This window comes from Mytilus edulis, chromosome 7 (assembly GCF_963676685.1).
Source record: "Mytilus edulis chromosome 7, xbMytEdul2.2, whole genome shotgun sequence".
NCBI lineage: Eukaryota > Metazoa > Mollusca > Bivalvia > Mytilida > Mytilidae > Mytilus > Mytilus edulis.
The window spans coordinates 52,614,557-52,627,599 of NC_092350.1; the positions used below are offsets into that span (position 1 = coordinate 52,614,557).

Below are 13,043 nucleotides of genomic sequence, written 5' to 3' on the forward strand. Positions count from 1 at the left end.
CTGGAAACCATCTGTCTTTGGACTACGCTGACGACGGGATACCAATGTCCAACCAAATTTTTTTTTAAATTTTTGCGGTTTTATTAAAGCTACCGGTACGGTAATAAAAAATAACACAGATTTTATAAGACTTTTAAAGATGGCTTATAATCATACATGTAAAAGATTTATGAAAAGAAAATGGGGGTCAATGGGGAAATATTATAAAGGCATTCAATGGATAAAACCAGGTGATCCAGAAAATCTGAGAAAAATTTCAAAACATGGCAAGCGAACATCCTTAATTTGCTTCTTACAATTAGTTGTTCAAATTTGAGACAAATGCATATGCAGCAGAAAGAAACTCATGCATATGCATAAGTCGGTGACTGTTGTGTTTTAATTTTTTCAGAATCAAAATGTAGATGCAAAATTCAATATACATGTATCTATATAGTTTACATAATAAAAATAATGCAATGAAAAAATAGATGTAAACATAATGAATAAGGGGATTAAAATACTGTGACTCATTTCATAAAAATATCTAAAGATTAAAATCGATTGCAAGTAATACTGAAATGTGTATGACTTAAAGAGTACTTTTACTCTCAAAATGTTTTTGAAAAATGAGCAGCAAATCCTGTGTCCATGCTTCAGTTTTCTGTACAGATCAACACCTGTAACAAAATTTGTTTGCATCACATAATTTTGGTCTTTTCTTTTTATTTTAAGGAGGCAATATTTCTCATTTTTCTTGTAAAGGAGTACATGTCTTAAAGTTTGGGGCTGAATTTTCAGTCCATTGTTTCAATATAACAAGGGTTTCAAGTTGATGACAGACATTTTACATAAATAAGACCGCCAGTTTACTCGTTTGAATTGTTTTACATTGTCATTTCGGGGCCTTTTATAGCTGACTATGCGGTATGGGCTTTGCTCATTGTTAAAGGCCGTACTGTGACCTATAGTTGCAACCATACCACATTGTCTTTTTTTGTGTTCTGGGAAATATTATTTTACATTTCTCATAAATAGTTGATAGTAACTCAAAAATTGGCAAAAAATAGAGACTTTTGTTAACAAAGTGGACAAAATCGTTTGGATTTAATTTACAATAGGCATTGGAAACATAAAGGTAATGGTAGACTAAATATTTGAGTCAGATGTGTAGTTTTCAAAACAAAACAAAATTCAACACACCTGAACTATAACTTGAGTCAGAGTCAATTTTCATTAACTGTAGCTAAAGTGTATCTTTATATATTTATTTAATATTTATTTTTTATACCATGTATCTTCTTGAATGGAAATGAAAATTACTTATGTAAGGAAAAGAGTTATTCCCCTTGATTTTTTGCACCACAATAAATACTACTGGTATTTGTCAATTAATTTTTGATAAACAATCTAAAAATCCTAACTAAAAGGATGGTTTATAATTTACATGGGCTAAACAATCTGATGATAATCTTTTTTAATCATGATGGTTTTATCAGAAATGGATTTAAATTCAAAACTTATTGGAAGAACGATTTTCAAGGGTACTGGACTACTGGTAATTCAGTAAGTCGAGTAAAATATATGAAATATGAAAGAATTTTGGACTCATCACTTAACACATCTAGGTGTTGGATTTTATCACTGTTTTGAAGACCCATTGGTGGCCTTTGACTGTTTTCTGCTGTTTGACACATTCCCCATTTCCATTCTCAAATTTACTATGAACACATTTATGAACAATAAATACAAACCCCTTGTTTCTGTATAGAGACATTGGTTAGGTGGACAAACATGTTATCTAGTTCATTAACGCTAGCATTGTACTTCACAGTGCAAAATCTGGCAAAACCAAGTCTATACCTGTGTTAATGGACAAATTTAAAATTATATTAAAATGTATGCAAATTGTGAAATGTACACATTAAAATGAAATAAATTTTCTAGAATCAGCATTAATGCGTTTACAAGAAATACACAAGTTATTAAAATGTCGCACGATTGGTAGAAATTTAAAATGGATATCTGTGAAAACTTAATTCAAATGTGGATAACATTCATAAATCAGGCCTTTAATGGTTTACTTTTTTAAATTGTTATTTGGATGGAGAGTTGTCTCATTGGCACTCACACCACATCTTCCTATATCTACTTTAGTTTACTATTTGAATTGATTTACAATTGTCATTTAGTGGTCTTTTATAGCTTACTATGTGTATGGGTTTTGCTCATTGTTAAAGTTACATTGACCTACAGTTGTTAAATTGTATAACATTTTGTCTCTGGTGGTGATCAAGTTGTCTAATTGACAATCATACCATGTTATGCGTTTACTTTTCTGCATTGGCTAGAGGTATAGGAGTAGGGTTGAGATCTCACAAACATGTTTAACCCAGCTGCATTTTTGTGCCTGTCCCAAGTCAGGAGCCTCTGGCCTTTGTTAGTCTTGTATTATTTTAACTTTTAGTTTCTTGTGTACAATTTGGAGTTTAGTATGGCGTTCATTATCACTGAACTAGTATATATTTGTTTAGGGGCCAGCTGAAGGACGCCTCCGGGTGCGGGAATTTCTTGTTGCATTAAGACCTGTTGGTCACCTTCTCCTGTTATCTTCTCTATGGTTGGGTTGTTGTCTCTTTGGCACATTCCCCATTTCCATTCTCAATTTTACTTCTTACTTTTATAAAGAAGTTGTTTCAGAAGAGATTATTTGGGTGTGTTTACTGTGATGTTGTATGCCAGATTTTGTCCTCTAAGTGAATACATCTAGATTTTCAGGTGTTCAGTAAAAACCAGTGATGCAATGTATCCTCTATTGCATGTAACACCACTTTTATGTTAACACTGGCAAAATTCAGTGCTAAAATCTGGCTGTGCGTTTTCGAGAGAAATTTTTGTTTGTTGAGTAGAGAATGAAAAAATTTGTATATGCAGTTATGTAAGGTATTGGGTCATATTTCCCTTCATGTCCTATGATTACCAAGTTTGCCTTTCTCCCAATTTTCTCTTAAATATACATGTACAATTTTTTCCATCGATTTTCGTAAAAATCGCAAAACTTCAATGAATGAACACAACAAATTATTTGATCTGATTTCACTATAAGTAACCAAGAACTATATAACTTAAATCCATTAAAGCAGGTTTACATATTGTTGGTGGGAGGCTTAAAAATACTACCTTACATGCAGCTATATAATTTCAGTGCTTTGACCCACTGAGTTTTTTTTTGTTTTAAAATTACTGTAGGTGGGCGTATGATTTTGAAAATTTTCATTCTTTCATTTGCGCTGATTTCATTTTTAACCGGATTTTTGTGACAAAAATGTCGGTTATTGATTTGGGGATGTACGGCGGGCGGCCGGGCGGCAATCAAATGTTGTCCGTGCATTAACTCATGAACCGTTCAACCAAAGCTTTTAAAATTTTAATATGTTATTACTGACAACTATACGAAGGTCAAGTTCAGTAATGGCGATTTTGACTTTTACCGTTCAGGAGTTATGGTTCTTGAAAGATTGAAAAATGGAGTTGTCCGTGCATTTACGCATGAACTGTTCTACCAAAGCTTCCCAAATTTTAATATGTTGTTACTGATGAAAGAATGGAGGTCAAGTTCAATAATGACGAATTTGACTTTTACCGTTCAGGAGTTATGGTTCTTGAAAGATTGAAAAATGGAGTTTCCAGTCGTGTCCGTGCATTTATGCATGAACTGTTCTACCAAAGCTTCCGAAATTTTAATATGCTGTTACTGATGACAAAATGGAGGTCAAGTTCAATAATGACGATTTTGACTTTTACCGTTCAGGAGTTATGGTTCTTGAAAGATTGAAAAATGGTTTTTCCCGTCGTGTCCGTGCATTTTCTCATGAACCATTCAACCAAAGCTTTTGAAATTTTAATATGTTGTTACTGATGACAAAATAGAGGTCAAGTTCAATAATGACGATTTTGATTTTTACCGTTCAGGAGTTATGGTTCTTGAAAGATCGTAAAATGGCGTTTCCATTCAGGTTGTTGCATTTACTCATGAACCATTCAATCTAAGCTTTTCAAATTTTAATATGTTGATACTGATGACAAAATGGAGGTCAAATTTGATATTGACGATTTTCACTTTCACCATTCATCAGTTATGGTTCTTGTGATATAGCCAGGACACAAATAAATGTTAATAAATCCGGTTTGCTGTCGTTGTGACAGCCTCTTGTTTCATTTGCGCCGATTTATATTTTCTCCTAATTGAATTTACAGGTAAGTTACAGGTAAGTTTATACTTTATTTAACATGTAAATTCCAGGGAATACAAAGAAAGCTTATTTATAAAATAAAAGTTAGAATTCTATTTTAGACCTACCTTTTACAAGCAACTAAAAATAGGAAGTACAGACCCAATTTGTCTGCTATGCAAACTTGAGGAAGAAAACCTTCAACATTTTAAACTAGATTTTCTGGGAATTTGTGAGATAAATTACATCAACAGAGGTTAAGTCAGATCAATGCTCTGTCATTTTAAAAATTAATCATTCATCACATGGAATTGAACTTTTCTCAATACTTTTCAGAGTTCAAAACAGTTATATAGATGTTATGATTGATAATTCATTACATTTGTACAACTGTCTAACGGGAGAGGTCTTAAATGATATAGGAAAAATAAGAGTTCTCTCATTGGCACTCATACCACCTCTTCTTATATCTATTCACCTGTAACTTACCCCTAATTAACCTGTAAAAAAATCGGCACAAATAAAAGAAAAACTCAGCGCAAATGAAATGCAGATCGGCGCAAATGCAAACCGCCGCTGTAGGTCACAACATTTGTGAGAAAAGAACTTGGATTACTAAGTTAAGTTTATACTGTATTTCAAAGACTATTTATGAAAATACCAAAATGAATAAATAACTGTAAGATTCTTAATTACTTACATGTAACATTTCAATGGTCTAAATGAAGTGACCAACACATACAATCTGAGATCAAATTTCTTGCCACCAATTAGTAATGGATTGTCTATATACTTTGATATAACATATGTGTCTTTAGAAGTTGGAGGTGTAAAGCTGAAATAGAAAGTAGAATTATTGACTATGATATTTTTGGAGACTTGAAGCTGAAAATGAAAGTAGAAATCTTACTTGTATCCTTTTTTATTCATCATTCAATTATAAGTTATTTTTTTGGTTAATTTTCTATGTAAAATAATATACTGTTAATATAAATAACTACCCTTAAATAAGAATTTATTCAGTATTTTGGTTAAAAAAATTTGTTTACAGACAGTTATGTCTTGTTTTTTTTTCATGACTAAGCTACACACTCCATTGCTTGTGACACTGGTCCCCAAGGAATTCAGAATCTTCTTTTCTCATAAAGGGCACCTTCTTGATTTAGTATTTTATTGTGAGTAAGTGATTTTTGTGCTTTATATGCTCCAGAGGAATCAAGCCCTTTTCAACTAATTGTTATGTTCTTATATTGTGCCATGATACCCCACTTCTCAGGTGTTGTCTTTGTTGCTGTTGATCATATTTTTTTCCGTTTGTTTTATAGTATATAATCAGGCTTTTGGCTCTCTCATTTGATCTGTTTTACATTTGTCATGTCCTTGCTATGCAGTATGAGTTTTTTCTCATTGTTGAAGGTCATATGATGCCCTATAATTGCTAAATCTATGTCATATGGTCTCTGTTGGACACTTGTCTCATTGGTAATCATACCACATCTTCTTGTTCTATTTCAAGTTATTAAACAAATGAGAAAAATTAACCAAATTTGTATACTCTAAAATTATGTTTTGTTTTCTACCACATTTCCTTGAATTCCATATCAATATTAACCATTTTTCCATCATTATGTGAAAAAAGATCTTTTACTTTTTTACTTCATCATTAATAATTAGAATTTTTTTATGGAAAAACGCTCTAAACTGAAAAGTAAAAAAATAATTAACCTTGAACTATTAAACAATAATTTCAAAGGTTATAAAAAAGAATTGTACACTAATCTTATATCAACAGCATCATATCAATATATTCAGAATATATTCTTCCTGTGATAAAGTTTTATTAATTTTGTATTAAGATGAAGATTTCTGTTTGAATGACGAGAGAGTTTTCTTTAAAACCTTGACTACCCATGGGGGTCTTGCTATATGGATTACTCTATTTGTCATGAATATCTGTACATCATAATTTCATCTTTACAGAGTTGTTTAAATTCAAAAGGAAGTATATAATTATTCAAACTTGAACTGTACATGTACTTTTTTCAGAATAACACAAGCAAATTAAACAAATCTTTTTATTAATTCACACTAAAACCATAGATTTAAAAAAAAAAAAAAATTTAAATGTTAATTCAATAAATAGAAAATAAGATGATTTGCAATAAAAATTAATAAATTTTCTCAGCTAAGAAAAAAAGCAGAAAATATGATTTTTTTTTAGCAGCATGAAATAATGAAAAACAAATTAAATCCAATAAAAAAAATCATATAATAAAATCAAATATAGGTGCTTTTGCAGTGTACATAGTAGAAATTAAAACTGATAAAGTTCCTAAAAGATTTCATCTGATCAAGGTGGGCTAAAATAAAAGGCGATTTCTTTCATCAGGGATGTTCGATTGGCAATAAAATAATCTTGATGCAAATGTCTTGCAACAAATCTGTATGGAATTTTTTTCCGCTGATTTAGAAAGTGTTACAATTTTTAAAAATGCTGATAGTTTATCATTTCTTGAGAAGAATATCTCTAAATTATGTAGGCAAGTTTAACAATACCTGATCTAGTGAAATCAATGGAGTAATAAAAATAATAAATCTAATTAATCATATGAAAGGTGTTGAAAAGATTTGGTTTGTCTGACCAACAGTCAACATTTTATCTCCATAAATATATATTGATCAAAGTATATTAGTTTTTATTTTATTCTTGATAGAATATGTATATATAATAAAATTTCAAATAATAAATGAGATTTTCATGGAATTTCATGAGTAAAATAGAGACTTAATACAACCTATTAAACTCATTTCAACAGAGATTATAAATTGTTCCAAATTTCACTGATTAATATTTGCTTAAAATTATTTTGAATGTTTTGGACAAAACCAAGTCCATTTCGATATTTATATAATAACAGATTGCATGAAAAACCCCCAACTTTTTATAATATTATAACTTTTAAAATTCAATCAAAGTTTTTTACTTTTTTCGCAGACAAACCATAGATTTCAACAACACATCATATACACATGTATTTGTATCAAAACTCTTGCTTAATATAAAAGATTTTATCATGAAATTTTAACTCTTGTAAAACGGGGGCAATACCTTTTTATGTTAACCTATTTTGGCCTTTTTCAAGGTGTTGGTAACTGTTATCTGAGTTTAATTTAAACTGTTAACTGTTTTCAACCCACTGTGTTAACTGTTATCAGCATTTAACTGTTTTTGCCAAAATCGAGGTGTTGTTAACATGTTAACAAACCCCTATTGCCCCCCTTTTAATGACCAGGCCTTCAGTTTACTTATGATCAATTCTAGACATAAGATTTTTTTGTAAAATGTAGGCAAAGAGAATCTTAGTGTAACACTGCATTGTTCAGTGGTAAAAGAATTATAATAATATTTGCTTTCATGGTCTTGCATAAATATAAAATAAGAGTCTGGAATGAGGGTCTTTTGTTATTTGTCCATCCTTTATTTTTCAGACCATTTTATCTCTAAAGATTCTAATTACTGATAAAATTGATTTTTGACAAATATTACCCTACAGAAACCTCAAGTGTAATCATTTTGTTACCAATATATAAGCAAGAGTTTTATTGATACAGAAAGACAGATTCAGACGGTGCAGTGCTGTACAGACTCACTTGGTTTTTTGTGACCACTTTCGTAATTGGGATAGCTTGTTGACTAGGAAAATCCCAATTCCTCTAGCTAAAACATGCACAAATATATACTGATTATGAAAGCATAATGAATAATGAACAAATATGGCTAGCATCTACACATCCAAACTAAGAATTCCATGCTGTGATGTCCCTGTAAAAAACTACCAAGGTGGATTAACAGCTCATTAACATTTTCCCTTTGAACAACATTGTAATTTTATGAATATTTAATGCCAATTGCAATTGGCTAAAAGGTTTTATGAACAAGGTATTGCAGATTTTTGCAGATACTTCTTGTTAAAGAGCAACACAGAAGCAGTACAAAAATCTTTAAAATTGAAATCCAAAATTATTAAATCATTTCAAAGCAAAACCAAACTAAGTTCAAAAGAAAAATGTCAATGAGCAGTGAGCAGTGAAAGGGGGATAACTCTTTGTAAAAAAATAACTTTTTTTTTTTTTTAGATATTTATTATGTAAATTATCAAAACAGATTTCCACTTAAATATATTTTAACCTTGTTATTTTCCTTGTGGTGGCTCATTTAAACATTGTAAAAAAATGGAGTAGAGTTATCTCCCCTTCATATGAGAAATAGACTATAATATTTTCTTTTCACCCGAACTCACTTGTTTGTTTTACTATCTCGGGACCATTTCTTCAGCTGAGACAGCTTGTTTACCAAGAAAATGCCTATTCCTCTGGCTAAATTGAATAAAATTAGGAATATTTGTTAATTTAATATTCTAACTTTTCTAACTAATGGGGATTATTTTAAGCTTCAGGTAATATTATTTGATTTATAGAAGACTTTCAAACAGGAATGATGGAATAGTCAAGCGTAACACCCAATGTCCACTCCATCTAGCAGCAGGGAAAAACAACTAGAGACTCTCATCTTGGTCTATAAGCATTTTCAAAAATGAACCCTTTCCAACAATGTGGACTAGAATAAAATGCATGACCAAAAAAATTCATGACCAAAATCCCTTTTTTTGGTTTATTTTGTATTGCAGATAAATTTTTCTGTGTACAGTTTCTCTCTATTTTCTTTGCCCGAAACACACAAAAAAAAAGCTAAAAAATACATCAATTAAAGCAATCTCTCCTATAAAGAGTAAATGAACTATTTCATCAAAATTTTACTAATTAGTTGAAATTGTTTTGCTGGAAATTTTTGCTACCTAAAGTGTCAATCTATCATTTATAGTTTTGAAGATAGTAGGCAAATCATAAACTATTGGTGAAATCGTCATAAAAGAGCACATACCCCTTTAAATAGTTGACTGATGATTTTGGCTATTAGACTTATTTGTAGATTGATCAGGTCTTGCTGATCAATGTGTAGATCTTATCATTTAAACATTTTTTCCAATGACAGATTTTCTCCTTTCATATCAGTTTTCAAGTTAAAAAGACCGAACATACAATTTGCCCCTTTGTTCTATTTTAAGCCATGTCGGCCATTTTGGTTGGCATGACGGGTCATCAGTTACAATTTCTAAATTAGGTACCTTTATAATGATTGACACCAAGTTTGGTTCAATTTAAGGCCAACCAGTTTTAAAGAATATGATTTTTGTAAAAGTTAACAACCATGGACAACAATGGAAGCCAAGTGATGAGAAAAGCTCACTTGGCCTTTTTAGGCCAGTAGTCAGAGCTAAAAAGGTTCACAATGGCAAAGAAGATCTAAATTTTTTTACTAAATTTAAATTGGGCCTGGTTTTATAGAAGAGACAGATACTTTAATGTTTACTATAAAAAGTTTACGCTGTCACACAAATCATTTGGATAAAGAAATTTTAAATAGAAATGACAAATGTACATAATGTGAGTAATGAAAATAAATGTTGGTTCATCAAAAGTATATAAAAAGATATCTTTGTATATAAAGATTTTCTTAAGCAAACAAAATGTTTAAGTTAAGGCATCAAAATCAGAGAAGATGCAGGGATTGAAGAGAGTTAAGTGTAATATGTCTTAACCCCTATGACAATAAGGTCTAAATTTTAAATTCATTTTTTTTGGTAGTATTGATCATTTCTTCCTGACCCCTTTTTTTCAATTCAGCAAATTGCTATAGTGCTATGTTTTTTTTTCTATTCAGCTCATTGATAGTGTGCCAATGTTTCTTTTCTTAGTTACCTTTCCCACATGGTTTCATGATCCATGTTGTGTTGGGGTTCTTTCTGAACTCTTCTACAAATAAGTTATAGTCTGCTGGTAACATGAACGTCAGAGGAATAAAGTCTGAAAAAGAAAATTATGAATTTTCAACTGCAACATTGATTAAACTTTGTTCTTTCTAATTCATTTGCACATTTTTTTTTATTACTTTGAGCAGCATTAAGAAACTCTCACTACTAATTATATGGGATAACCAATTTCTAATCTCTAAGATGTACTCTTAATCCTTTGACTCTTCTAAGATCATTATGCTAATTTAATGTCTCTTCATCTCTGATATTTTTTGGTGGGGTTAGTGCTGCTCAATGTTGTGTCTGTACACCATTGTTTTTTGGTTGCCATGACAATGACCTTTTCTCACTGACTTATGACTTTGAATATCACCTAGGTAACTTCCAGTCCTATCTTTTCTGAAGCTGATGTTTAAAATATTTTCAAATGAAGATACACTGGTACAATGTCACAATGACAAATCTAGACTTTGAAATAAAATTAACTGTACCAATTTTCTTGCACCAGATGATGCGCATTTCGACAATACATGTCTCTTCAGTGATGCTCGTGGCCAAAATATTTGAAATCCAAAGCTTATATAAAAGATGAAGAGCTATAATCCAAAAGGTCCAAAAAGTATAGCCAAATCTGTGAAAGGAATCAGAGCTTTGCATGAGGGAGATACATTCCTTAATTTGTAATAATTTCTAATATTTTGTAACAGCAAATTTTAATAACACAAAAAATCCGTATGTTCATGAAACTTGCATTCAGATCATCTAACTGTACCGAGTCACATAATAAAATACCAAAACTATTTTAATTATGACAAAAAGAAATATTATTTTGTCAACCCAAATTAAGCTCTTTTAGAGCTACAATTGATAAAAATCTGAATTTTAGAACATGGTCATGTGAAATTTAAATTTGTGTATCGGGCTTAACGAAATAACTTTTCAAATACCAAGATGAATAAATCTGCCATTTTCATCCTTCTCTGCCAAGGGACTTCCTTCTTTTTCCAAATCTTTTCTGTATCTTTTAATATTTTTAACCATTAAATCTTTTCTTGTTAACTCCACATGATTTGGGAAATGATTTATAACTCTGAAAAAGAAGAGACTAAGTAAGTCTAGGGAAATCACAATTTATCTATTATCTTTATTTGGTTTTCAATTAGCTTCAGTAACTGTGATCCGTTCTAATGTGACGGAGTCTTTTTTTATTTTGTTTTGTTGTTTGGTGCTTGGAACAAATCTGATGAAATAAGCCCTGTTCATTTCTATGGTTGGTTCCTATGTTGTATAAAAGTTATACCACTGTCCCAAGTATTACAAAACTGCCAAATAAGGCATGAATTTATACATTTTCTAAAAATTGTTGACATATTGTAGTTGTCTTTGAATTTTTTGAAATGATGGAAAAATGTTAGTGCTGGTTTAGGCATCTCTTTCAAAATGGATGACAAAATATACAGAAGAAAATCATCCAAACAAATACATTAATCTGCTCTTTCAGGTTGGGTTGTTATCTCTTTGACATATTCCTCGTTTCCATTTTCTTTTGTAAAAGGCAAGATGTTTTCTAATATTTAACAACTTATAAAATCCCCACATAAAATTTTGACAGTCAAAAATGAACATATGATATGGTGACCTATAGCTATATATATATGTATATATATATGATCAGACTTTTTAATCATGTCCATGTGACATTTTTTTACAGAATGATTAAGTATAACTGTCAGTTATTTAGTCTATCTTTATATATGTAGCTTTTTAAGGTATGCAAATAAACCCCCAAAAAATCCCCCAATTGGCCGTTTCAGAATCTAAAGCATCATGGGTAATTTCATTGTTCGTACCCCAAAGTGAAAATAACGTTACGTCATTGGATGAATTTCCATTGTTTATAACGTTTTAAACCAATCAAAACGCTTTGGTGTACGCTTTTGAAAATATTACCCAGGATGCATTAGATTCTGAAACGGCGAATTACTGATTTAACACCTCACACACAACCCTAAGATTGTTCTTTCTTGAAATGATTCATCATAGGAATTTCCTATCAATGTGATTAATAATGTGCATTAAGTCTAAAGTCCAAGAACATTAACTTTTGTTTAATAACATTTCTTGACTTATACTTGAAGAACAACAGTCATATATAAATTACATATCATATAAATTAATTCAATTTGATTTTTGTGCACACTCATTGAAGACATATATAATATACGATCAATTGCCTATCAAACGTAAAACCTTGAACTTAACCAATAACCTTAATTTCAAAAAAAACATTTGCATAGTTTTCTCTATAAAACATATAATTGAGGTCAGTTTGACATGAATTTTGAATATCTGCATGATGCATTCAGACTTCCTGCAGAATGTAAACCAGAAACCTCTAGTATACAAACACAGAAACTAAATATTGTATGTTCCTATTTTTCAGGCAGAACACCCTCCTAAACCCTTCTTCCATTTAAAAAAACAACATTAAAAAATAGTTTTTTTAAATGCCAGAATGTGGCAAAAGAAGTATATACAGTCCAACTGGGGTAAATATACAATTTTCATGTACATTTTCTTATAGTAATAATTAGTTCTTTTATCATAATGGATAAATTATTTATTGAAACAAACACTTATAAATCTTCAGAAGAAGGAAACGAACATTTTATCTTTCAAATCTAAACTTCCTGAGAATTACTAAATTTTCCTTGTTATTAAAAATTTATATGTAAATTTATATAGTGAAATTTATCTGTTGACATATTTGGTAATTCGATCATTTTCAATTTTTCTGAGAAATTTACGTAATATTTATTTTCAGTTTTAACGTATTATTAAATCAACTTAATTAATCTATATAAGATAATTGTTTTTTTTAATTTCATGACTAAACTTGGGTGGCTCATAAACTATAATTTGTCTTCTGAGTCATCAACTTCAAGTTAGGGAATATTGC

General features: G+C 30.4%; 1 protein-coding gene across 1 annotated transcript in view; it reads right to left on the reverse strand.

The window, feature by feature from the left end:
* The window catches only part of LOC139481772 (polyglutamylase complex subunit TTLL1-like), a 39,126-nt gene that overhangs the window by 19,106 nt on the left and 6,977 nt on the right, over positions 1-13,043 (reverse strand). The window contains exons 4-8 of the mRNA XM_071265269.1: positions 11,032-11,174; positions 10,032-10,136; positions 8,513-8,588; positions 4,912-5,046; positions 1,734-1,842 (exon numbers count right to left, since the gene is read on the reverse strand). Coding sequence (XP_071121370.1) covers positions 1,734-1,842; positions 4,912-5,046; positions 8,513-8,588; positions 10,032-10,136; positions 11,032-11,174 — 568 coding nt within the window. The remainder of the gene's footprint in view (positions 1-1,733; positions 1,843-4,911; positions 5,047-8,512; positions 8,589-10,031; positions 10,137-11,031; positions 11,175-13,043) is intronic.